The sequence below is a fragment of the Oncorhynchus masou genome, chromosome 26 (genome assembly GCF_036934945.1).
Source record: "Oncorhynchus masou masou isolate Uvic2021 chromosome 26, UVic_Omas_1.1, whole genome shotgun sequence".
In the NCBI taxonomy this organism is placed as follows: Eukaryota; Metazoa; Chordata; class Actinopteri; order Salmoniformes; family Salmonidae; genus Oncorhynchus; species Oncorhynchus masou.
Window position 1 is genome coordinate 11720349 of NC_088237.1, and position 26232 is coordinate 11746580.

At 42.6% G+C, this 26232-nt stretch overlaps 2 protein-coding genes across 2 annotated transcripts in view; one reads left to right on the top strand and one right to left on the bottom strand.

Moving 5' to 3' along the window:
* LOC135514801 (receptor-type tyrosine-protein phosphatase zeta-like) overlaps positions 1–18873 on the top strand; it is a 53365-nt gene extending 34492 nt beyond the window's left edge. The window contains 17 exon segments of the mRNA XM_064938420.1: positions 4667–4758; positions 4848–4933; positions 5678–5698; positions 6112–6208; positions 6309–6379; positions 6543–6677; positions 6864–6995; positions 7096–7259; positions 7471–7606; positions 7791–7937; positions 8131–8224; positions 8490–8566; positions 9219–9350; positions 9440–9592; positions 14786–14928; positions 15193–15328; positions 17878–18873. Of these exon segments, the coding sequence (XP_064794492.1) occupies positions 4667–4758; positions 4848–4933; positions 5678–5698; positions 6112–6208; positions 6309–6379; positions 6543–6677; positions 6864–6995; positions 7096–7259; positions 7471–7606; positions 7791–7937; positions 8131–8224; positions 8490–8566; positions 9219–9350; positions 9440–9592; positions 14786–14928; positions 15193–15328; positions 17878–18021 (1960 nt within the window). The 3' untranslated portion in view covers positions 18022–18873.
* Positions 18874–18966: 93 nt separating this feature from the next.
* Positions 18967–25971, bottom strand: LOC135514805 (HMG box-containing protein 1-like). Its single transcript, XM_064938424.1, has 11 exons — positions 25619–25971; positions 24862–25048; positions 24372–24579; positions 24043–24178; positions 23582–23693; positions 22487–22599; positions 22137–22293; positions 21880–22024; positions 21435–21701; positions 21193–21334; positions 18967–21075 (listed from the first exon to the last, which is right to left on the bottom strand). The coding sequence occupies exons 1-11, from the start codon at positions 25748–25750 to the stop codon at positions 21058–21060; spliced, it is 1617 nt and encodes a 538-aa protein (XP_064794496.1). The 5' UTR covers positions 25751–25971; the 3' UTR covers positions 18967–21057.
* Positions 25972–26232: the final 261 nt, after the last annotated feature.

Genomic DNA, 26232 nt, shown 5'->3' on the forward strand with positions numbered 1-26232 from the left:
CAATGACGATCTGTGGATTTTTACTAATTATCTTTGAAAGACAGGGTCCTGAAAAAGGGACGTTTATATATATATTTTAAAATATGGATCATTATTTGGCCCATACAGATTAATTAGCCAGATATGTTTTTGGTGCAATAGAATATTTAAAATAATCCATCTTCCTTGCAGATCTGTCTGCACAATCGAATCAACATTTGTATTAATTAATATAATCACCCCTTTTGAATTTCTTTGACCATGACAAAAATATATTTCTCCCTCCCAGTCCTTTTACCATCAAACATCCTCTATATTTATAGAATGAGTTTCCTGTAAACAGTATACATTATATTCTCTCTTTTAGCCATGTAAAAATTTATCTTTTTTATTATTTGCTAAGCCATTACAATTATAACTTGCTATACTTATTTCCCCACTTACCATAATGATACCCAAGATTCAATTATACTTACCATAACCAATGTTTGTAAACGTACCATTAAAAAGCATCGTGATGATTATGTCCATATAGCTGTACCATAATAATTTGCACTGTTAAATATACTGTAGCTGCAACTTCATAAACCTCCAATTGTCCTAATATTCCACCCACTAAAACCTCCCCACATACCATCAGACCATCTCCCTGACTCATGGCACACCTTTGCGTCCTAAGGCAAACCCTTGGCCAGAGGGAAATATGGGCAAGTCCATGATATAACATAATTATCTATCAGGATGCTTTAACTAGGATAGGGGGCAGCATTCAGAATTTTGGATGAAAAGCATGCCCAAAATAAACTGCCTGCTACTTAGGCCCAGACGCTAGGATATGCATATAGTAGATTTGGATAGAAAACACTCGAAAGTTTCCAAAACTGTTTAAATAATGTCTGTGAGTATAACAGAACTGATATGGCAGGCGAGGAGGAAAATCAGGAGGCAGGAGGAAAATCCATCCAGGAAGTGCTATTATATTCAAATGGCTGTTTTTCCATTGAAAGCCTATCCACCATACAAAGACTTATGACCTAGTTCACGATCTCTATGGCTTCCACTACATGTGGCCAGTCTTTAGGCATTGTTTCAGGCTTTTACTCTGAACAATTAGAGAGAAACAGCACTTTCAATGAGAGGACAGTGGAAATTTCCAGACATGAGTGTGACCGGGAGCGCGCCTTTCTTGTTTCTCCTTTCCTATTGAAAAAGTTTGAAATCCGGTTGAAATGTGATCGATTATTCATGACAAAAACAACCTGAGGATTGATTATAAACATCGTTTGACATGTTTCTATGAACTTTTATGGTGTTTTTTTCATTTTTCGTCTGTCTGCTGTGACCGCGCTTTGCTCCAATGGATTACTGAACAAAACACACCAACAAAACAGTTTTTGGACATGGAGGGACATTATCGAACAAAACAAACATTTATTGTGTAACATGGAGTCTTCGGAGTGCTACCATATGAAGATCATCAAAGGTAAGTGATTAATTTTATCGCTATTTCTGACTTTTGTTACTCGTCTACTTGGCTGGTTACTGTTTGTAATTTGTCTGCTGAGCGCTGTTCTCAGATAATCACATGGTTTGCTTTCGCCGTAAAGTATTTTTTAAATCTGACACCGTGGTTGGATTAACAAGAAGTTCATCTTTAAACCGATGTATAATACTTGTATTTTTCATTAATTTTTATAATGATTATTTCTGGTTTTGAATTTGGCGCTCTGTAATTTCACTGAATGTTAGCCAGGTGGGACGGTGGCGTCCCATACCCCCTAGAGAGGTTAGTCACTTTATTCCAGTGTTAACCAGCCCACACACACACTAGAGACAACAACACTGTTGACAATACCTTATCCATCCATTTGCCGGTGTGTATCGGAAGAATAATCATCCTTTACATGTTTTATATTGAGAATAATTGTTTTAATGTAAAGGGGTATTGACAATTATTTCAGGATCGTATAGGCCTATTCCAATAGAGAACCTATGCGGGGTTTTAAATGATATAATCCTTTATCCTAGCCCTATAACACATCTATTCTTATTCATTAAGTTTTAAGTTAAAAGCGAATCATTCCGTTTCACATCGGCGAACAAGGGCCGCACGATATAACATATTTTAAGTCATAATATACCCGACCTCTACAATTAGGACATATCATATTAAACAAACAAAAAACTGCCTTAGTATTTCTAATGACCAATCTTCAAATGAAATACTTTTTTTAAATCATAAAAAGAGGTCAGCCTTACCCATCCTCGTCTTCCCCTAAATCAAAATCTGATATTACGTCCATATAGTCCAAAACTCCATTTTGCCTAAATAGAAAGCCTGTAAGTTCATCATACCCATTCTGCATTACCATAAATCCAACCTTATCTTAAGTCCACATGGTCCACGGTTCCATAATGCATGAAATAAAAACAAAAGAAGTCGCTCATGCGACAAACAAAAAACAAATGTGAAAAAAACAACAATGAATCCATATTTGTACTGTGTAATGCGGTGCAAATATGTATCGGGACTACTTCAACAGGAGGTAGCTATCACTCACAGCCAAGTTGTAATCATCAAGTCCTTGAACATTTGATTATTTATACATACCATTTATCGACCACTAGACGAACATTCTGCTTCTCTGCTCGGAGTCTTCTGAACTTGGGGTGCAGGGTACGTCATCTCTCCACTATTTCACGAAGAACGTGTTCATTAATAGAGAATGGGGTTTTCAATGACCTATCCTGTTGTAACAAGGCGATTTTCATTTCTGTAGTGGGTTAGCATAGCTACGATCGGACGGGGCCGTCCATCTACTCTGCCACCAAAACGGTGAGCTCTTTGAAAATCAATTGTTTCTACCGTATCGTTTCATGAACACCTTGACTTTTTCCTTCTTAGACTCATAGTTTTCATCATCCTTTATTCCCAGTATAACAGTATTATTTCTCATACTTCTGCACTTTAGATCATGTAATTCGGCTTTCATTGTTTTGTTATCTCTACCCGTAGCCTCTCTGCGGTGTCTTTCTGGGAGTCTGCGGTCTTATTTTCCGCTCTTATTTTTTCCCATTCTATTACTGTAATCCATTCTGGTTTTAAAGGCCTCAACCTCCCCCGGTAGGCCAGGCAATAGATACATTTTTTTAGCTGCTCTCTCATGCTTGTAAGCAATGCTCTATCTTCTGGAGACATAGTTATACAAACGTCCCCCTCCAATGTTAGGTTTGGAATTTTAGACGGCCGCTTTCCTCCTGTTAGCATCGATGCATCCGTTGCTTTTTCGAGCACATCAAAATGCTGATCGATGAATAGTTCCAGATTCTCTATATTATCCAGAATGTTTGTTTCGTAGTTATCAGCTAATCCTACATTTTTGTGGTTAATTCATGGGACAAACTGTGGCTGTTAAGTCATCACCTCTTCTTGTTGATATCAGCAAAACCCCTCGCCCACATGACGCCATACACGTGGTCTGCTGTTGTGAGGTGGGTTGGAAGTACTGTAGAATTCCATAACGTTGGAGGCGATTTATGGTAGAGAAATTAACATTCAATTCTCTGGTAACAGCTCTGGTGGACATACCTGCAGTCGCCCTCAAAACTTGAGACATCTGTGGCATTGTGTTGTGTGACGAAACTGCACATTTTAGAGTGGCTTTTTATTGTCCCCAGCACAAGGTGCACCTGTGTAATGACCATGCTGTTTAATCAGCTTCTTGATATGCCACACCTGTCAGGTGGATGGATTATCTTGGCAAAGGAGAAATGCTCACTAACAGGGATATAAACACATTTTGAGATAAATATTTTTTTGCATATGAAAAATGTCTGGGATCTTTTATTTCAGTTCATGAAACATTGGACCAATACTTGTGTTTATATTTTTGTTCAGTGTATCTATGGGGAACAGATCGGAGTAGAAGCAGGTCTTTCAATGGCTGAATATGTACTCATGTCTATTTGATTTGTTTTGCACTGTAATCACGGCCAGTTTGGAAGCCTTTGATTAGGCCTCTAGAAGTGCAAGTGATATGAAACAACTAGTATTAATTCATATGCAAATGCCTACAGCCAACCTGCTTGCTCTCATCCCTTGTAATTAAAGTAAAATACTGTAGTTTTGTAATAGTTTAATAGTCTGTTGTACTGTGTTTCATTGCTCTGTCATCAAGTTACTGTAAATATCTCAGTATTGTATTGGCACTATCCAGAGATATACCATAAGAAATCTTGTTGTAATTGCAAGTAATGGAGAAGCTTTTTACTTGCTATGACTGAGAATTGTTTATCAACCTTGGTTGAATACACCGACTGTAAGTTGCTAAGGACAAGAGCACCCACTAAATTACCTAAATGTAAAAAGGAAAACTTGCAAAGAATACTGGGTAATATGTCACTGCATGGGTAATTACAATATACTGTAATTAGATTACAGTCATATTTTTTGGTACTGTAAAATTACTGTTAAATGTATTACAGGAGCTGTACTCAAAAATAAATTACAGTAACTTACTGGCTAATTTCTGCCAGCAAGTTACTGTACATTTTACAGCAAATGCTTTACAGTGTGTGTTCAGATAGAAATGTATTGTGTAGAGCAGGTATGATTGTCTGCCCTGTAGAATTGGGAGTCGTGTCAGCTTTATTCATTATATTTCTATTTGCAACGTTTGTTTAACAGAAACTGCTTCCAGACGGTTGACTTCTTCACCGAAGACACCGCCTCACCCAAAGTCATCTCTGCTTTGTCTTCACCTCTGCTGCCTGCCACAGGTAACACTCGCACTCACACACACACACACCCACACACACACACACACCACACACATCGTCCTTTCATTCATTCCTGTCTGTGTTTCCAGAAGAGCACGAGGCGCTGTCAGTGAAGCAGTTTGTGAAGCACGTGGCAGAGCTCCACCAGACCAACACCTTCTCCAAGGATTTTGAGGTGAGAGAGACATCAGCCCGATACTACTGTATGTAGGATATACACCGCTCTTAATGCTCCCCAGCAGTATTAACATCACCCAGGCACAGTGTGGTAGTCATGGTTAAGATTTGACCCTCACTGCTTCCTGAAGCTATTCCTTTCTAATCAATAAAAGTGTATGTTTGTTCAGAGTATAACCTAACTCAACACTACTGGTAAGTGAGGCATCCTGTGAAAGGTGGCACTGTGTGAAACAGAAACGTTTGTAAATTGGTTAGAGCAACATTTTATTTTTTTGTCTGTAGATGTTACTATGTGTATTAGATGTCCCTATCTGTCTCAGTGTAACTGTTGTGGTTGTGGGTTAGCATGTTGAGGGTGTACTGTATGTTTGGGTGAGGGACTACATTACACTGCCTCTGTAGGTAGCCGTACTCTAATACACCCTGTAGATACAGAGTTTGGAAAAAACTTTTAGACATTTTAATGGATGCCATGTTCACACCACCCATTCCGAGACAACGTTCCAATGGAATGTTTGGTGTCAACATGGCGTAGAGTTTGCAAAACTGGGTGCATCAGTAGGTGACCCTGTCAATAGGCATGCCCACTACCTCCAGACAAATACATACACAGAGAGCTGTTCCTCATGTCTCTGTATCTGCACTGACTGGTCACTGTGTGTCGCCCCAACCCCTCATCGCTGTGCTTTCTGCATTCTCACCCCCTCCTCCCCACCACCTCCCATCCCCCCCCCATTAGATTGTGACAGAGTGTTATGAGGTAAGACTCCCTTTGTGTTAGATTAGATATGTACACATTATCAAAGATGTTATCCTGATTCATCAGGACTTCCTGATTCTTTGACCTTTGACCTCAGAATCAGGAAGACCTTTTCTCTTTATCCTATCAAAATTGACTGATAGTGTTTTCTTTGTTGCATGGATCACATCTCTGAGTAGCTGTACGGTCTGCTGTCATGTAATTTAGTGCTTTCTTGTTTGTTGTGTTCTTGCATGCTACCTTCTATTTGATAATTGGACTTGCGTGTTGGGCACCGGCCAGGCTGTGTGTGTTGGTTCGTAATGGCTCAGTGTATGTGTGTGTGTGTGTGGGGGGGGGGGGGGGGGGGGGTGTATTGGTCATTCATTGTTCAGGGTTGTGTGACTGAGTGCCTGTGTGTGTTTCTCTTACAGGAGGTGCAGTCGTGCACAGTGGAGATGGGCATCACTACTGACAGCTCCAACCACCCAGACAACAAGAACAAGAACCGATACATCAACATCATGGCCTGTACGTCACACACACTAACTAAAAATACACACACACACACACACTGACACACATAGACATACACATACACACTATGCATTAACCCTCTTTATTGTTCTAGATGACCACAGCAGAGTCAAACTGCTGGAAGAGGGAGAAGGTGGAGACTACATCAATGCTAACTTTGTTGATGTAAGTAGCTCCTCTCCTTATCATTCTTATCTATATCAACTAGCGAATGTGTACGTATGCTATGTAAAGAGGACTGGTATTAGAAATACAGACTAGGGGTAGTATGGAAGATTGACTGGATGATTGGTTGATTGATTGATCTGTGTATGTGTGTTCCTGTCAGGGTTTTGAGCGTACAAGGGCCTACATCGCAGCCCAGGGCCCCCTGAAGTCTGGAACAGAGGACTTCTGGAGGATGGTGTGGCAGGAGAATGTTGGAGTCATCGTCATGATCACCAACCTGTTGGAGAAGGGGCGGGTCAGTTAGTCACACAGATAGACTGCAGGCTGGAGCACTGTGTTGATGTGTCTTATTTTTACACAGTTTGAACAGAAAATATTGGTTCAACAGGGCAGAAAAATGGAACATAACTCTGTTTGTGAAGTTTGTATCTGACTGTTTTGACCATTGTGTGACTGAGGCTCTCTCCCTCTGTGATGTCAGAGGAAGTGTGACCAGTACTGGCCAATGGAGAACCAGGAGGAGTACGGTTATTTCCTGGTGACCCTAAAAGACACCAAGACCCTGGCCTACTATACCCGGAGAACCTTTACCGTCAGAGACACCTCACAAAAGGTACCTTCCTGGACACACACACACACCTTGAAGAAGATGCACTGCAGTGCACAGAGCTTCTAGTCTGTTTGACCCTGCCGGCTGTGTGTTGTACCTACAGGCTTCCCAGAGGGGACGCTGTGCTGAGAGGACGGTGGTCCAGTACCACTACACCCAGTGGCCTGACATGGGCGTGCCTGAATACACCCTGCCTGTCATCTCCTTCGTACGGGCCTCGTCCCAGGCCAGGACTCAGGACATGGGCCCTGTCCTTGTACACTGCAGGTGGGCTGGGTGTGTGTGGGAGGGGGGGGGGGGGTTATTAGCAACCAGGGGGAAAGACTTGGCAAAAATATTGCTTGAGAAAGGGTTGAATAGCAGAATGCAGATCCAATGGCTTTGTGCAGAAGGTGAATATCCAAGTATTCATTTCTGTAAAGGGAAGCATTGTGTTGTGTGGAACTCTCTCACAAGTATGTTCTGTGTGTGTGTGTAGTGCTGGTGTGGGGAGGACAGGGACCTACATCGTGCTGGACAGTATGCTGCAACAGATCCAGGACCAGGGAACGGTCAACATACTGGGCTTCCTCAAACACGTCAGAACACAGAGGAACTACCTGGTACAGACGGAGGTAATGCACACACTTACAGGAGCAGTGTTTCCCAAACTCGGTCCCGGGGAACCCAAGGGGTGCACATTTAGGTTTTTGCACGAGAACTACACAGCCGATTCAACTAATCAAGTCATTATCCAGCCCTGGTGTAGGTGATGTGAGTGAGACGTCTCTCTCTGTGTTATGTCTCTCTGGTCCTCAGGAGCAGTATGTGTTTATCCACGATGCCCTGGTGGAGGCCATCATCAGCAGGGACACTCTGGTGACCTCTGACCTGGTCCACTCCTACGTCACGGACCTGCTGACCACTGGGCCCTCCGGGAGGACCCGCATGGAGAGACAGTTTAAGGTCAGAACACACACACAGAGTGGAACCCTACAACCTAGTGTGCTACTTTCTGGGCCCTGACTTGGGACCTGCTCAAACACATTGAGGATACATCCTCGAAGTAATCACTGATCTGGTGTGACTTGATTGGTGAAAGCCATTGAGCAGGAGTGATGGTAATGTGTTGGTAATGTTTACTACTGTTGTGTTATAGCTGGTGAGTCAGCGCAGAGCCAGACAGGCTGACTACGCCGCTGCCCTGAGAGAGGGAAACGCTGACAAAAACAGGACCTCTTCTCTCATGCCGGGTGAGTTGAAGTAGCCAATCACACACAACACGATATACATGTAGTTGGTGAGACAGCCATTCAGTCAATACCAGTAAAAGGTTCTCCTTCATCTATGTCTTACCTCAGCAGAGAAGAGGGATAGGCAAAATAACATTTTGATTCAGAGTAATAAACAAATGGAATACTTTATCTGAGAAAACCAGAACATTTTTAATATAATAAATTCAAGCAAAACTTTAGGACCACTTGAAAGGAATAGATTGTGTTTCTGTGTGTGCTGCAGTGGAGAGATCCAGAGTGTGTCTGTCATGTCCAGTGGAAGGAGAATCTTCAGACTACATCAACGCTTCCTATATCATGGTAAGAGCAAGGTTGTCCATTTGATAACGACCCCTTATAAATGCTTTAAAGAGCATTCACATGGTCTTCATAAACACTACAGACACCGAGTGTACAAAACATTAGGAACTGCTGTGAATCCAACTGAAAGCGATGATCCCTTATTGATGTCACCTGTTAAATTCACTTCAATCGGTGTAGATGAAGGGGAGGAGACAGGTTAACAAAGGATTTTAAGCCTTGAGACAGTTGAGACGTGGATTGTGTATGTGTACCATTCAGAGGGTGAATGGGCCAGACAAAAGATTTTTGTGCCTTTTGAATGGGGTATGGTAGTAGGTGGCCAGGTGCACCGGTTTGAGTGTGTCAAGAACTGCAACGCTGCTGGGTTTTTCACGCTCAACAGTTTCCCGTGTGTATCGAGAATGGTCCCCCACCCAAAGTTTTGTACATCCAGCCAAATTGACACAACTGTCCCTGTGGAATGCTTCTACACCTTGTAGAGTCCAGGCCCCGGTGAATTGAGGCTGTTCTGAGGGCAAAAGGGGGTGCAACTCAATAGTAGGAAGGTGTTCCTAATGTTTTGTACACTCATAAACCACGTCGAAGCAAAGTCATATCTGTGTTCCAGATTCATGTTGTTTATTTTGACTGTGTCTGTGCTGTGTTCCAGGGTTACCACAAGAGCAGGGAGTTTATCCTGACGCAGTCTCCTCTCCCCTCCACTGTCTCGGACTTCTGGAGAATGGTCTGGGACCACAACTCACAGCTCATCATCTCCCTGCCTGACACACACACAGCACAGGTAAGCAGGTAGCACTCCACACACACGTGCGCGCGCGCACGTGTCAACAGTATCACACCTATAACGCTGTCTCCATTGTGTCCTATCAGAGTGAGGGGGAGGAGTCTTGTGTGTACTGGCCCAGTAAGGATCAGCCAATCAGCTGTGAGGGTTTCATAGTGTCGTTCACTGGAGAGGACCACATGTGTCTGGCCAACGAGGAGAGACTGGTGGTCCACGACTTCTTACTGGAGGCCACACAGGTAAGATCCAACCCCACACACTCACACGTGCAAGATGCAAGCTCGCACATGCATACACACACAGATTCAACCACACACACACAGCCCAGCTAGCACATAACCTTCTGAGAACCATGGGTTTCTTAGAGCTTGCTGCGAGCATAGTTGTCCTATGGTTATTTTGCATACAACCTTTCCACAACCTTCTGGGAATGGTGCAGGATAGTTGCCTGTCTTTGGAACATTCTCGGCACATTTAAGGAACTTGACAAAAAAAATCATTATTTTCTCTGTATTTCGTTACTTTAACTTCTTGCATCGAGCAATCCCGTATCCGGGAACGTAATCATAGCCTCAAGCTCATTTCCATAACGCAACGTTAACTATTCATGAAAATCGCAAATGAAATGAAATAAATATATTGGCTCACAAGCTTAGCCTTTTGTTAACAACACTGTCATCTCAGATTTTCAAAATATGCTTTTCAACCATAGCTACACAAGCATTTGTGTAAGAGTATTTATAGCTAGCATAGCATTAAGCCTAGAATTCAGCAGGCAACATTTTCACAAAAACAAGAAAAGCATTCAAATAAAATCATTTACCTTTGAGGAACTTCGGATGTTTACAATGAGGAGACTCTCAGTTAGATAGCAAATGTTCAGTTTTTCCAAAAAGATTATTTGTGTAGGAGAAATCGCTCCGTTTTGTTCATCACGTTTGGCAAAAAAATAAAAAATAAATTCAGTCATTACAACGCCAAACTTTTTTCCAAATTAATTCCATAATATCGACAGAAACATGGCAAACGTTGTTTAGAATCAATCCTCAAGGTGTTTTTCACATATTTATTCGATGATAAATCATTCGTGGCAGTTGCCTTTCTCCTCTGAACCAAATGGAAAAATGCACGCAGCTGGAGATTGCTCAATAATTTCGACGGAGGACACCAAGCGGACACCTGGTAAATGTAGTCTCTTATGGTCAATCTTCCAATGATATGCCTACAAATACGTCACAATGCTGCAGACACCTTGGGGAAACGACAGAAAGTGTAGGCTCATTCCTGGCGCATTCACAGCCATATAAGGAGACATTGGAACACAGCGCATTCAAAATCTGGGGCACTTCCTGTATGAAATTTCATCTTGGTTTCGCCTGTAGCATTAGTTCTGTGGCACTCACAGACAATATCTTTGCAGTTTTGGAAACGTCAGAGTGTTTTCTTTCCAAAGCTGTCAATTATATGCATAGTCGAGCATCTTTTCGTGACAAAATATCTTGTTTAAAATGGGAACATTTTTTTATCCAAAAATTAAAAGAGCGCCCCCTATATCGAAGAAGTTAACAGAACATTTCCTAAAAGTTCAAACATGGTTACATTTAATTAGAATTTTGGAAATGTTCTAGTAACGTTCTCCAACTAGTTTGGCTTTGGGAATGTTCTCAGCTAGTTGAGAGAACGTTAAGAAACAAGTTTTTCAGTACTTCAGCATAATGTTTCCTCGTAGTTTTCTTTAAAGTCAGCTTCTCAAATTGTTCCAAGAAAACTTTCCATAAAAAAACACAAGAAAACGTTTGTAAAGTTGAGAGAACTTTCTAGCAATGTTATTTAAAAACATAAACATGGGGGGATCAGGTGACCCTTGAACGAGATGGCCGCATGAACTAAGAGCTCCACACAAGTAGTTTCCAATTCCTAATCTACCCTCCACTCCAAGTTCAAACTCATTTAGCTTTAGTAAGAAAAAGTCATGGCGGCTACAAAAGGCGACACTACAGGTGACATTTTTACCCGGACTCGAGCATTAGCGACGGAAAAAGCCTCCAAGAAGAAGCTAGCTTCAGAAAAAACTAGCGCCATTAGCCAGGGTCAAGAGAACCCGCTCCCCCCCGAGGCACAACGAATGTCAACCTTGCACTCTGTCGAAGACATCCTTTCTGAGTTGAGATCCCAACATACAGAACAAAACACCAAATTAGATGCCATTAACTCTCAGCTCAGTGCGATAGGGGGCAAAGTGACAATCCTGGAAAACGCTTTGCCTGACATCAACAACAAGATAACCATAAACGCGGGGCGCCTGGACGAGGCAGAGGGGCGAATCCTATCCATGGAAAACTTATTGACAGATGCCATGGAAACAATAGCATTTACTAAAAAGAAAATCGAGCATCTGGAAGAGAAAACAGAGGACCTGGAAAACAGGGGGCGAAAGAATAATTGTGTTCTATTCAATCTGGGCGATCTGCTACCTGCAAGACAAACTTCCTGAGTGGCTCCACCTGTCCACCGACAGGCCCATAGAACTTGAGAGAGCTCACCGAGCACTGAGGCCCCCACCAGCAGCCAGACAACCACCGCGCCCAATCACCATACGTTTCCTGAGATTCACCGACAAGGAACGAGTCCTACAGGCGGCGAAAAACAACACCATCACAGTGGGAAACGCCAAACTCGCTTTACACCAGGACCTGTCAGCTGAAATACGCCGAAAGCGCCGAGAGTTTGACAAAGTGAAGAAACACTCAATTGACCGAGGCATCATCAGGGGATTCAAATACCCAAACAAGCCCAGGATTCTTCACCAAGGAGCCTTGCGACACTTCAAAACTCCCGAAGAGGCCAAACGTTTTTTTGAAAGACAATCCTGGTCAATGAGAAACAGACCAATGACTAAATGCGATTAATGCCATTACTAAAGGAGGTAAGACAACATATAGCCGATATCCAGAGACCCACCCCCTAAATGTCATTATAGCCATCCAATTTATATTTATTTTCCTTTAACTGCGAGGGATGGGCTGTATAGCCTAACCTAGGCCTACTAATGTTTCAGCCTACTTTTATTTCCCTGGTTTTTTGTTGCTTTTATTACTTGGGGTTCACTATGTCCCTTGGGGGAGGTATATGTAGGCTGGGCTATTGATTTTATTTTTCTCTCCTCTTTTACTGTGGTCTGGACGAGGGCAACTGTGTCATTTACTCAATGGGGGGTGGAGAGGATGAGGCATTTCTTTGGTGGGGAGAGGGAGACGTTGTGCGTTGCTAACTGTTCCCGGTTTTTGTTTTATTCGGAACACAGAATTGAGACTGAGCGGGGGGGTTATAGATCCAACGGGATGTGTCGAGTTGTTTGGGAACTCGGCTGGGGTGTTCAGAGATTATTATTTTATGTACACCATTTATTTTCCTTTTATGTGAACGCAGCTGTAACTACTATCCACTTTTACCCAGCGATGACTTACACTAAAGTTCGATTACTGTTCGATGACGATGACTAGTACCTTAAATCTATTGACATGGAACTGCCATGGTCTAGGGCATGCAGTAAAACGGACAAAGATACTATGTGCTCTAAAAAAAGGAAAAAGCAGACATCGCGCTATTACAAGAGACACACCTCTGTGATGCTGAACATGGCAAACTCCGCAGAGCTTGGGTGGGACAGGTGTATTTCTCATCTTTCAAATCAAACAGTAGAGGCACAGCCATACTTATCCATAAAAATGTTCCATTCATAATTGACAAATCATATCTGATCCGGAGGGGAGATTTATTTTGATAATTGGGTCACTATATGGTCAACCAATTACTATATTAAACATATACCCCCTAACACAGATACTCCTGCCTTCATGTCAAAAATAATAACCCTGTTCAATGAGCATTGTGTCTCCTTTGGTGTGGTGGCCGGAGATTTTAATTGTACCCTTAACCCAACCCTAGACAAATCATCTCAAGTCTCCACCACAAATCCTAGATCTGCAAAGATGTTGAACTCTCTTACTAAAGAGATGGGACTGATAGATATCTGGAGAGAGACTAATAGCTCATCTATGGACTATACATACTACTCTAATGTCCATAATACCTACTCCCGTATAGATTACATTTTTATCCCAAAGAGTTTCATAAATTCAGCCACATGTACAATCGGACCCATAGCACTTTCAGATCACGCCTTTTCAGTCTCTCGATGTGCAAAACTGATAGAGACATACCCCAAGCAACTTACAACTGTAATCGCAGCAAAAGGTGGCGCTACAAAGTATTAACTTAAGGGGGCTGAATAATTTTGCACGCCCAATTTTTCAGTTTTTGATTTGTTAAAAAAGTTTGAAATATCCAATAAATGTCGTTCCACTTCATGATTGTGTCTCACTTGTTGTTGATTCTTCACAAAAAATACAGTTTTATATCTTTATGTTTGAAGCCTGAAATGTGGCAAAAGGTCGTAAAGTTCAAGGGGGCCGAATACTTTCGCAAGGCACTGTATGTGTATGTATATGTTGATTGAAAAACAAGAAAACTTAATAAAACTTTAAATTGAAAAAAAAAAAAACAAACATAAACATTCCATTCTCAGCATCAACAAACTCTTTGTATCCTCTATCTTGTTTAGTGTGTTGAGGTGTGTTAGCCGCGCCCAGTAATTGTCCACATCTGATCTTAATGAGTGCTTTGAAACAAAAGTATACACCTTACGTACATGGTCATGGGCTTAAAAAAGGAGACACCTGTACCATGCCAGATAAAGAGTTGAAAAGTATCCAACTTTGAGTTTGAATCTCAATATTTCACTTTATATACATCAAAGGACTGAAATATAACAAAACCATTTCACATAGAAACCAAATTTTCTTAGTTTTTTTAACGTTCCACCCATTAGGCCACTAGAAGGTGATTTAGTCATTTGACTGCAGGAAAGGGCTACTGCCTAAGGAAATTAATTTCCATGTGTTCTATCTGTGCTTGGAGTTCAAACATGTTTCAAACCCCAAATAATCTAGCAGTATTATTAAAAGTCTTATTGAAACATTCAGAATCATTCCCTATAATTTATTTTCTCAGAGGGCCAATAAAACTTCCAAGGAACCAGAGTAAAACACTCTCAGAACCTCCCTTGCTGCAAACCAAAAAATAAAAATAAACATTCCCGTTTTTAAACTTCTGTTCTCAGAACGTTTAAAAAAACGTTCAATTTTACCAGTCAGGAAGCGTATGGCTTTGTTCCCACAATCAATGTGAAACCAAAAACATACGTTCCCACAACTTCCAATGAACCAAATGTGCTAGCTGGGAGAGATCAAACCACACACAGAGATCAAACCAGACACATACACACAAATGAGGACCACACACAAATGAGAACTACACACACATACCCCCAGACTCTTCCCACACTCCTCTCTCTCTCTTTCTTTCCCCAGGATAACTATGTCCTGGAGGTGCGTCAGTACATGTCCCCCTGCTGGCCCAACCCAGACAGCCCCGTCAGCAGCACCTTCCAGCTGCTCAACATTATCACAGAGGACAGCAGACGGAGAGAAGGAACCATAGTCGTGCATGACCGGTGAGTTACTGCTCTCCTCTGTTCCTCAAATCTTCTCTTTTCCCTCTGTGTTCTCTAGGGTTGGGAGGTCAGCTGAGGGCTGGTAGGGTGCGAGGAATCTTATTTGAAGAGTGTGTTATCTCACTGATGGGAACTGATTTCACTGATTCACCATATAAGTGTTTTTTTGTTCCAGGAGTTGTTGGCTCATTCTGTGTTTGAGACAAAGACTTGGGTGTTGTTTCCGTAATTGGTTCATAGCATAGTTTCCCCTGTCTGTGTCAGGCTGGGTGGCTCGATGGCGGGGCTGTTCTGTGCCCTCACCACCCTGGCACAGCAGCTGAAGCAGCAGGGCTCTGTGGACGTGTACCAGGTGGCACGGATGACTAACCTCATGAGGCCCGGTGTCTTCAACGACATGGTATGTCCTGGAACAGCACACACACACACACACACACACACACACACACACACACACACACACACACACACACACACACACAACACAGAAACACAACACAGAAACACAGGGAACATAGCACAGCTCATACATAGACACACACATACTCACACAAGCCTGATCTCATAGACTAGATGTAAAATGGTATAGGAAAATCCGGGACATTCGAATGAGTATGATATGTTACATTTGATATGGTTGCATAAGACAGAAGGTTACTTAAGCAAACAGGACAGGAGTTGGTCGGGGTGGATGGGTGGTCGTACAACGCGAAACGTCTAGCAAGCCAAAGGTTGCGTTTTCAAATCTCATCACGGACAACTTTAGCAACTTTGCAACTACTTTCTAGCTAATGCAACTACTTAGCATGTTAGCTAACTCTGACCCAAACCCTAAACTTAACCCTTTAACCTAACTCCTAACCTGAACCCCTAGCCTAGCTAACGTTAGCCACAACTAATTGTAATTCGTAACATATCACACGAATTGTAATTTGCTAACGCTAACATTAGCCACAACAAATTGGAAATTGTAACATATCAGACTGCTAGGTTCTCATTTTTCAGAGTAAATAACTCATGGACACTGGAGAAGCTTAAGCAAGTTTAATTCTTCCCTAAGGGTCGACGCAGCTGTATTCAGACAAAAACATGTTTCCACCATCACAAGTATATATACTCCACTTTAGGCACTCCTCCTTCTCTCCAAACCTTACATCTTATGGTTCCACAGGAAGACGAAGTGATAAACCGTTCTGTCTCCCTTAAGGTGACCTGACCTGACCTCAACCCCCTTGATGTCTAATCCAAAGCTCTCCACCCGTATCACCATCGCACTCTCTCCTGGTGACTCTCTCCCGTCCACCCAGCACATTCCACAACCACTCTGTCTTTCTACAGAGAACCATGAACTTCTGACATAAAAACCAGTCTCTTCCACTCCTTTATATACCACGCTTCTGATCTATCATTGTCTTTAGTATCTCAATGTTCAAAGTTTTTCACTGAATCCAACAATACGTAGTGCAAATTCGTAACATATTGAACGAAATGCAATTGGTGACATATCACACAAATTATAATTTGTAACATATCATATGAATTGTAATTCATAACATATCATAAGAAATGGATATGGTCATCCACAAATTAATACATACCGTACAAAATGGAACATATCTCACTAATTTGGTTCTGACAGATTTCCATTTACTATGTTACACCTACCCCTGAGTCCAGGTTGCACACATGTACACACACACACGTTACAGAAACAGCTTACGCAAACAACTCACATGCACACACACCATACACAGTTAGCTCACTCACACACTGCTCACAAATTAATCAATCAAATGTATTTATAAAGCCCTCCTTACATCAGCTGTCACAAAGTGCTGTACAGAAACCCAGCCTACAACCGCAAACAGCAAGCAATGCAGGTGTAGAAGCATGGTGGCTAGGAAAAACTCCCTAGAAAGGCCAAAACCTAGGAAGAAACCTAGAGAGGAACCAGGCTATGAGGGGTGACCAGTCCTCTTCTGGCTGTGCCAGGAAGTAAATAGCTCTCACACACACCTGGCCAGAGTGCGAATTACACCATAACACTCAGGAGTCTTTATTGAGTGCACGCGCTTGCGTTGGCCTAATAATAAAGACGTAAATGACTCCAGCATCCAAACTGCATGTATAGTCTTGCCATTTGATGAATGGAAATAGACATCTGTTACAAAACACCAAGAAGTGTTTCCTAATGACATTCAGCGATTGCCATTGATTAATTCTACATTAAATGATGTGTCCTGCTGACAAATTGACCTTTTTTTGTAGCCTGAAAAGTCAGGACACCTAAAATGAGCCTAAAACTGTCCTGGGAAAAAAACAGCAAGGTCAACTTACAAGACTAGACTATAATGTGTATTAACTATGAACTTGAACTAGGCCTATTAGTAGCCAGTGTGTAGTGGTAAAAAAATTAATTAAAGGTGAGTAAACTATGATTGCCAATTGTGGTGAAAAGAGTTACGCTGTCACGTTCGTTATATGGATGAGGCCAAGGCACAGCGTGGTAAGCGTACATCTTCTTTAATAAAGAACGAACACTGAACAAAACTAACAAAACAACAAAAACTAACCGTGTAGCTAATATGGCTAGTGCAGAAATATGGCTACCTAAATATGGCTACCTAATATGGCTACCTAAATATAGTCCCCAATCAGAGACAATGAAAAAACAGCTGCCTCTGATTGAGAACCAATGTAGGCAACCATAGACATATAAACCCCTAGACCAGAAAAACCCAGAGACATACAAAAACTCTTAGACATACAAAACTAAACAAACCACCCTCGTCACATCCTGACCTAACCAAAATAATAAAGAAAACAAAGATAACTAAGGTCAGGGCGTGACAGTACCCCCCCCCCCCCCCCCCAAAAGCTCCTCCGTAATTTGCACCCTGTACCTGGCCCATCCTGTACTGACTCTGTCTTTCACCACTCCACTCATAGGAGCAGTACCAGTTCATGTACAGGGCCGTGTTGAGTCTGGTGGACAGCCAGGAAGACCAGAGGGCCCTACAGTCCCCTGAGACCAACGGTTCTGTCCCTCTGGGGGCCACCACTGCAGCAGAGAGCCTGGAGTCCCTCATGTAACCTTTCACACACAGACACACAGAGCACCACACGCTCTGGGAGATACACTGTGCTCTATGTTGAGAGAGAGAGACATGAGCTAGCAAATTGTGCGTAATAGGCTTAGCTAGCTACAAAATACATGAGATTAAGCATCCAATTATCAGAATAAAACATACTGTTTTGCATGTATGACCACACATTGCAACTGGCTGCTAGGGGGTCTGGTATTCTGTGCCTTTTGTAATTCATGTTGTACTTTAAAACTGTTTTGATACTAATGCCAAATGTTCTGTACTCTTTTTTTTCTTTTTCTTTTTAAAGTTTGTTAAAGTTTTTGAGTTATTTGATTTAACTATCTGTCCCTTTGGATCGTCTTATTTGTATGTAATTACTTAAAAGGGATACATGTCCTTTCTGTATTCTGTCATTCTATCTACTGTATGTTTCTTCTTGCTCTTGTGGATGACTTGTGTAAATACTGGTGTTAAACATGGAGAGTAAGAGATGTTCCGTTGGAAAGGTGAAATTCTGTAATATTATCTCAAATTATGTAAATAATAATAGTTGACCACTATCAAAAGGCCAAATGTATTTATACCTCTAGATTTGATATTTTATTATGAAGTTGACTTTCTAGCCATTTACAAACGTTATTACTGGTTTTACCCGTCTGTTTTCTTTTTTCTTTTTGTTTTGGGGGGGGGGGGGTATTACTGTGTTGATAATTTAGTTCAAATATCAATAATGCTTATTTGTTATGTTTGGATCTTTTTTTAACATGATAAAGTTTGGACTTTTCAGTAGTCATAAGGTTATTATAAACAGCACTGTATATTTGAACAGGATGAGTAAAGATGTTCTCTGAACCTTGACCTCGTCATTTACTATCACAACAAACTGTTGTCGTGGTCTCAGTAATCTCTCCTGTCAGCCCCAAAGAAACTCTTTCAAAAAACAAAACAGTTCAGATCCATGCTTTTATTTATACTATAATACAAGAGCGTTGTGGGTACAAGTTTCAGGAGAACCTGTGCATTATTGGTGAAGACAAATAAATAAACTTAATCAAATCAATTTCACAATCTTGATAGTTAAAACTGAGATTGAGTCCGAAATTACACTTGCGCACAGTTGTACTTGAATTATTCGTTACATATTGATGTACACGACACATATACGCCGTACAGAAGATGCAGTGTATATAGTGCATAATTGCAGTGAGAATATGCATGTCTGTCCCATAGGTATGTTAACATCATTATAATATAACATATGGCCTAGTCGTTTGTCACACACCCAGTGCACTTGACCTGGGTAAGATATGCCCAGGTCCAAACCAACCCCTACCCACTGGACACTAGTGTCGATATGAGACGACGAGATAAGATCTACTTTAAAGTAAACATCCACTCAAAAACTATGATGTGGCCAGTGACACTTTGTTTCTTGATAATCCAGCATCCTGAAAACCGCTGACATGTAAACATTTTGGTGTCAACAGTGGACTAATGTATCAAACACCAAAAGATAGTTTTTGAGTGTGGTTTTCCTTTTAAGTGCCTAAGGGGTAGGTGTCCATGTCGAATACAAGGTTAAGCACATATCCCACCCACCCCTCTCTCCCTTCCCCTCTGCATGTACAAAGTGAAAATAGTAATAATAAAATAAAATGGCAATAACATATAAAGTTATACAAATATAGGCATAATCGGAAGCATTTTTAAATTCCCTAGACTCATCTCTGGTTGAAAAATAGACATGTTGTTTTCACCTCCCCTTTCCCTACTCTACAGCACCACAGGGGCTCATGTTTTTCAAGCTATAAGGTATGAAATGACCTGAAATGAATCAAAAATGATTTAAAAAAGAATACATTCTTGCTTTGGAAGATTAAGGCAAGTCGGACATAAAAAATATATCTTATGTTCAAGCACAGTTAGTATATTATATACAGTTGGAGTCGGAAGTTTACATACACTTAGGTTGGAGTCACTAAAACTTGTTCATTAACCACTCCACAAATGTCTTGTTAAACTATAGTTTTGGCAAGTCGGTTAGGACATCTTTGTGCATGACACAAGTCATTTTTCCAACAATTGTTTACAGACAGATTATTTCACTTATAATTCACTGTATCACAATTCCAGTTGGTTAGAAGTTTACATACACTAAACTCAGTGCCTCTTTGCTTGACATCATGGGGAAATCAAAAGAAATCAGACCTCAGAGAAACGATTGTAGACCTTCAGAAGTCTGGTTCATCCTTGGGAGCAATTTCCAAACGCTTGAAGGTACCACGTTCATTTGTACAAACAATAGTATGCAAGTATAAACGCGTTCTGTCTCCTGTAGATGAACGTACTTTGGTACGAAAAGTGCAAATCAATCCCAAAACAACTGCGAAGGTTCTTGTGAAGATGCTGGAGGAAACAGGTACAAAATTATCTATATCCACAGTAAAACGAGTCCTATATTGACATAACCTCCAATTGACTCAAATGATATCAATTAGCCTATCAGAAGCTTCTAAAGCCATGACATAATTTTCTGGAATTTTCCAAGCTGTTTAAAGGCACAGTCAACTTAGTGTATGTAAACTTCTGACCCACTGGAATTGTGATACAGTGAATCATAAGTGAAATAATCTGTCTGTAAACAATTGTTGGAACAATTACTTGTGTCATGTACAAAGTAGATGTCCTAACCAACTTTCCAAAACTATAGTTTGTTAACAAGAAATGTGTGGAGTGGTTGAAAAACGAGTTTTAATGACTCCAACCTAAGTGTATGTACAGTTGAAGTCGTAAGTTTACATACACCTTTGCCAAATACAGTTGAAGTCGTAAGTTTATTTGGCAAAGGTGTATGTAAAACTTCAGACTTCAACTGTACATCTATATTTGTAACTAAAGTGTGTGTATGTGCGCGCGCATGTGTCTTCCGTGTACTGCCTCCCCCCCATACACCCCTCTTCCAAGTTTGCCCTCCCCTCCATCGCCTCCCTCTCTTTTCTCCTGTCATCTGCCTCATCCCTCTCTCCTGTGTCTGCGCCTCTTAGTTCCCCTGGGAACCCTGTAATGGAGAACAAGATGAAGAGAGAGGAAAGGTTAGGAACAGTTCCAAGGGGCTGATATTGAAATGAACACCATGCAATAGGCTTCATAGGATATGTGTGTGTTCTCTCCTCACTGAGTTGGTTCTCTTGCGTTTCCAGCAATCAGGGTTGAGTCTCTTCTGCTCGTCAGCCAGGGCCTTGGCCTCCATGGTGTACATCCTCCTCTCCTCTCCTCGCATCTTCTTCCACTTCTCTCCCAGGATCACACTGATTGCTCTGAGGGCAGCAAACACACACACACACACATATTTTCACTTGATTTTTTAGTCCAGGGAATTCTGAGATTTTTTTGCACACACAACACGCGCACACACACACCCTGTTGTCCTTCCCAGGGTACATCTGGGTGTACTCCAACCTGAACTTCTTTGCGAATAGCATGAATGCATTCATTGGCCGCTTGCACTTCGTGGGCGAAGCCACCCCGGCTGCTCCTGAGTCCCGCTGGCTCTTAATTGGCTTGTTGCGGTGTGTGTCTTGGTCGGGGCTGACGGCGCCCCCGCCGGACTGGGAGGCCCTACGCTGCCGGGCCATGCTGCTCAGAACGTACACCGCCGACGAGTCCAGGGGAGTGAAGTCATAACTGACGTGAAAAACACAGGAACACAAAGAAGAGTCACACACTGAGATCTGAGAGGCTTTAGCTCAGGGGGACTAACACAGTCTTGAGCTGCGGTTCAAATCCAGTGTGTCACACATGCGTTGTAAACTACAGAAATGGACACTACCGCCGCTATTGAACTAACGCTGAGAGGTTTCACCTCCTGAACGTGTCGAACACCATGGAGTCGTCAGTGTGGACGGCATCTCTGTGTCCAGGAGGCAGACACACGTCACCCACCATCACCTCATAGCACGGGATCCCATACTGCACCACGGTCAGACTGGGGTAGAACGACGACCAGCCTGCCACAGGAACACACACACACACGTTAGAAAAACACACGTTACACACACCTTATACTCTACATACGTTACACACACATCACCCACACACACACACACCCAGGCCTCTGACCTTTGTTTCTGACATAGAATGGGTGGTCCAGCTGACACTCAGCGGACAGAAGCCACTCCCCACAGGCACCTGGGTCAAAGGTCAGCTTGAGGACGGACTGGCCAAACGCCCGGCTCTCTGTGTGGGACACCAGCCTCAGACCCTCACGACCATAGCCCTGAGGACAAGACACAACAGGGTTAGTGATGGGAAACTGTACTCACAAGGGGCTCACAGGGAGATAGGAGATGATAGGAGACCAGATTAAAGAATGTCTGTTCATTTGTGTTGCTCAGGAACGCATCAGTCCACTGAGCTTGGCATTATTGTACCTTCAGGGGATGTGATATTGCCTCAAAATGAGTATGTACCTTCAGGGGGTGGGATATAGCCTCTGTCTCTTCGTCTAAGTCTTCGTCCGACACCAGTTCCTCAGCATCCTGCCACTCCACACTAGAACCCTTATGGAACTGCAGACGAGTGCCTAAGGACACAGGAAGAATAATATTTTTTAAACTGATTAACGGTCATTGCACAAGGTCAGGCGTTCGGGTACCGGAAGTGATCACATTGACGTATACAGTCAGTGGCAAGTACATTAGGTACATCTAGTACCAGGTACCAGTACCCTCTTTGCCTCCAGAACATCCTAAATTATCCGGGGCCTGGATTCTACAAGCTGTTGGAAACGCTCATTGGTATCAAGGGATCTAACTTGTACCAGGAAAACATTCCCCACACCAGTACACCAGCCTGTACTGTTGACACCAGGCAGGATGTGTCCATGGACTCATGCTGCTTATGCTAAATCCTGACTCTGCCATCAGCTTGACGCAACAGGAACCGGGATTCGTTGAGCCAGGCGATGTCTTTCCACTCCACAGTTGTTCAGTATGATCATGTGCCAACTGGAGCCACTTCTTCTTTAATCTGATAGAAATGGAACCTGGTGTGTTCGTTTGCTGCAATATTCCATCCATGACAAGGATCGACGAGTTCTGCATTCTGAGATGCCGTTCTGCACACCACTGTTGTACTGCGCCATTATTTGTCTGTTTGCGGCCACCTGTTTGCAAGATTCTTACTAGTCTCCTTCAACCTCTCTCATCAACGAGCTGTTTTGGCCATCAGGACTGCTGCTGACGGGATGGTTGTGTTTGTCGTACCATTCTTGGTAAACCCTAGACACTGTCGTGCTTGAAAAGCCCAGGGGGGCGGCCGGCTCTGGGATACTGGATCCGGCGAGCCTGACACCGATGATCATTCCATGCTCAAAGTAGCTATGGTCACTGGTTTTGCCCATTCTAACGTTCAATAACTGAACAGTAACTGAATGCCTCGATGCCTGTCTGCCAGCTTTATATAGTAAGCCACAGCCACTTGACTCACTGTCTGTAGGAGCAATCCCTTTTCGTGAAAGCAGTGGCGTACCTAATAAATTGGCCGATAAGTGCATATATATGTACCTTTGAGGAAGCAGTGCCAGGCAGTAGGTGGCCAAGAGTGGCTCCAGCCCATGTCCTCGTCATCAGACACAGAGGAGTGACAGTACACAGCAGACTCACACTCACTACTGACCTGTAGAGAGGAGAGAGACCAGACGGGATTATCACCAAAGCAGGATCAATTAGTTAGCTAGATAACTTTCACTTATATTCTCAAACAACTCCATATTTCTTCATTCATGGGGAAAGACGATTGACTTCAAATTGTCTAATTGTGTGTGTGTGTGTGTGTGTGTGTGTGTGTGTGTGTGTGTGTGTGTGTGTGTGTGTGTGTGTGTGTGTGTGTGTGTGTGTGTGTGTGTGTGTGTGTGTGTGTGTGTGTGTGTGTGTGTGTGTATTCTTAGTAAAAGCAGTGCTGTGCATTTGCTGCACTGGTCCAGTGTTGCCACCTAGTGGATGTTCTGTAGGATAACAGATCTTACCCTGACACGCCTGCTGCACTCCCTGTGTTGGCCTCTAGAAGGCAGGCTGCTGGAGGTCAGGGGAGGCCGGGTGTGGGGAGGCCGGGCGTAGGAATGGAGGTTACCACTGGTGCCAAAGATGTGGATGGGAGTTGAACTGGGGGAGTTAGAAATGGACAGTTATGAAGTATTAAAATGGGAGCAGGTTTGTTTGTTTGTGTGTGTGTGTGTGTGTGTGTGTGTGTGTGTGTGTGTGTGTGTGTGTGTGTGTGTGTGTGTGTGTGTGTGTGTGTGTGTGTTGTGTGTGTGTGGTGTTTGTTTGTGTGGGGGGGTACAGTAACATCCCTTACCTGACGACCTGAGTGGAGCCCTGTAGCAAGGGACTCTGGGGGCCTGTGGCAATGTGAGCTAGCTGTGTGAGCCAGTGTGTGTCCGGGGGCCCGGCCGTGTGAGTGTGTGGGTGTTCGTCACGTTCCTGATGGGACACCCTCGCCCCCACCTGAAACACATCGGCGGCTGTCTGGTCCTCCTCCACCTCCTCCAGCTCCGGGAGGTCATCTAATGGGAAATAATAGAAATAGAATAACTGGGTTGACCAGAGTTCCTTTAAGGGATTAAATATGTAAATAGAACAGCTAGAATTAACAGAGCTCCAAAAGCATGATGTTTCACAGTAGATCAGGAATGATGTATTTGCATCCCTCTGCTTAATGATGTTTAAAAGGTGCTTTCCAATTTAAAAGTATGCTAATGACTTGCCATTACTTGCACCTGTAGAAAGCGTAGCCTACATTACACATGTATAATCACATCATAAACATGACATTGGTTTATGATTACCGTATTCCATGTGGCTGTCACTGGTGGGGCATCCGGGGGAGGAGGGCAGCTGTTCTTCACACTGGAGCAGGACCAATCCCTGGTCACTACCTGCCTCTGGCCCTGTGATATCCAACATAGTACTGCTGCTGCTCAGAGGACTCTTAACTTCCCACACCATGTTATAATGCTTCTTTAGCTCATCTGACTGGACACAAACATACACACGCCATTCATTCGTTCATTAACGATTTATTAACAAAGTTATTGAACGTGAACACAATATGTTTGACTAGGGTGACCACATTTAAAATAACCAAATGCGGGACAAATGGATGATTTCACGGGACATTCGCGGGGCAGTGTTCCCTGGTGTACAACATTGGAAAGGGGTGAGATGATGAAGGGAAAGGGGGGGTGGGGGCTGAGGTGACTGTTCTTATGCAGAACCAATTACGCCTTTGCCTTTTGTCAACATTTGTTTTGGAAATTGAGAGCAACTATCACAAAACAAGAAAGACTCATATAATTGTGTAATCAACGTGGACAGGACTTTTTCCTTTCGATTCCTCAACAGCGTCAGATCATGCAGGCCTCGTTTATAAACGTTCAGGACATCGCGCATGCTCATTTGAGCTCATTCATTCAATACCGTGAATGGAGAACAACTCACACCCATAAGTTTAAAACCACGAAAATATCTCCTAAATAGTTATGCCCGCCATTGACAGCAAACTTTATTACTGCCGAGTGATTTGGTTTTCAACGAAATACTTACATAGTAATACACGATCCCATTGATTTGACAAACGCAACCTAATTTGGCCAAGGCTTTGTCAAAATACAGAAGTGTCGAGTTGACAGAAATTGGACCTTGTGCTATATGCAGAAGTAGAAAAGAGTAAAACATGTCACGAGGAGCAAATGTCAATATTTGTATACAATGAAATGAAAGTATGAGCGAGCCTATGCATTCGTCTCTTACTCAAGCTGGTTAAGAAAACTAAACGCCAACCATGAACATTGTATGCGATCTGACATGTCATTCGAAACTGAAGGAGGCAATGTCAAATTCACTTTTTTCCTATCCGTCTGTAATATTCTGCTATTTATTTCTTCATTTCATTTAATTAAACCCTTTGTCTACTGCATTTCTTATAAACTTTCTTTGCAACTCACCAAAACAGTCGCCATCAACGAGAAGAGATAAATATTATTCTTTTTCGCAAACATTACTGGTGGCTTCAGACGTCAATCTATCGCTTCTCTCTTGTTAATTGGTTATTCGCTGAGTAAATACACCCTCATATTTGTTTGCGCTGTTCCTTTTGGATGTAATCCATGTCCCTCATCTCTTAGATGGCCCTAATTGGGCGACTTCAATCAACTGTG

Excerpts from the sequence above, each read along its gene's own strand:
- LOC135514805 (XM_064938424.1), bottom strand. The coding sequence starts at position 25,750 with ATGTTTTACTCTTTTCTACTTCTGCATATAGCACAAGGTCCAATTTCT. Across the intron at positions 25,049-25,618 it reads ATGGGATCGTGTATTACTAT|TCAGATGAGCTAAAGAAGCA; the intron begins GTAAGTATTTCG and ends GTTTGTGTCCAG. Across the intron at positions 22,294-22,486 it reads CTATATCCCACCCCCTGAAG|GGCTATGGTCGTGAGGGTCT; the intron begins GTACATACTCAT and ends TCTTGTCCTCAG.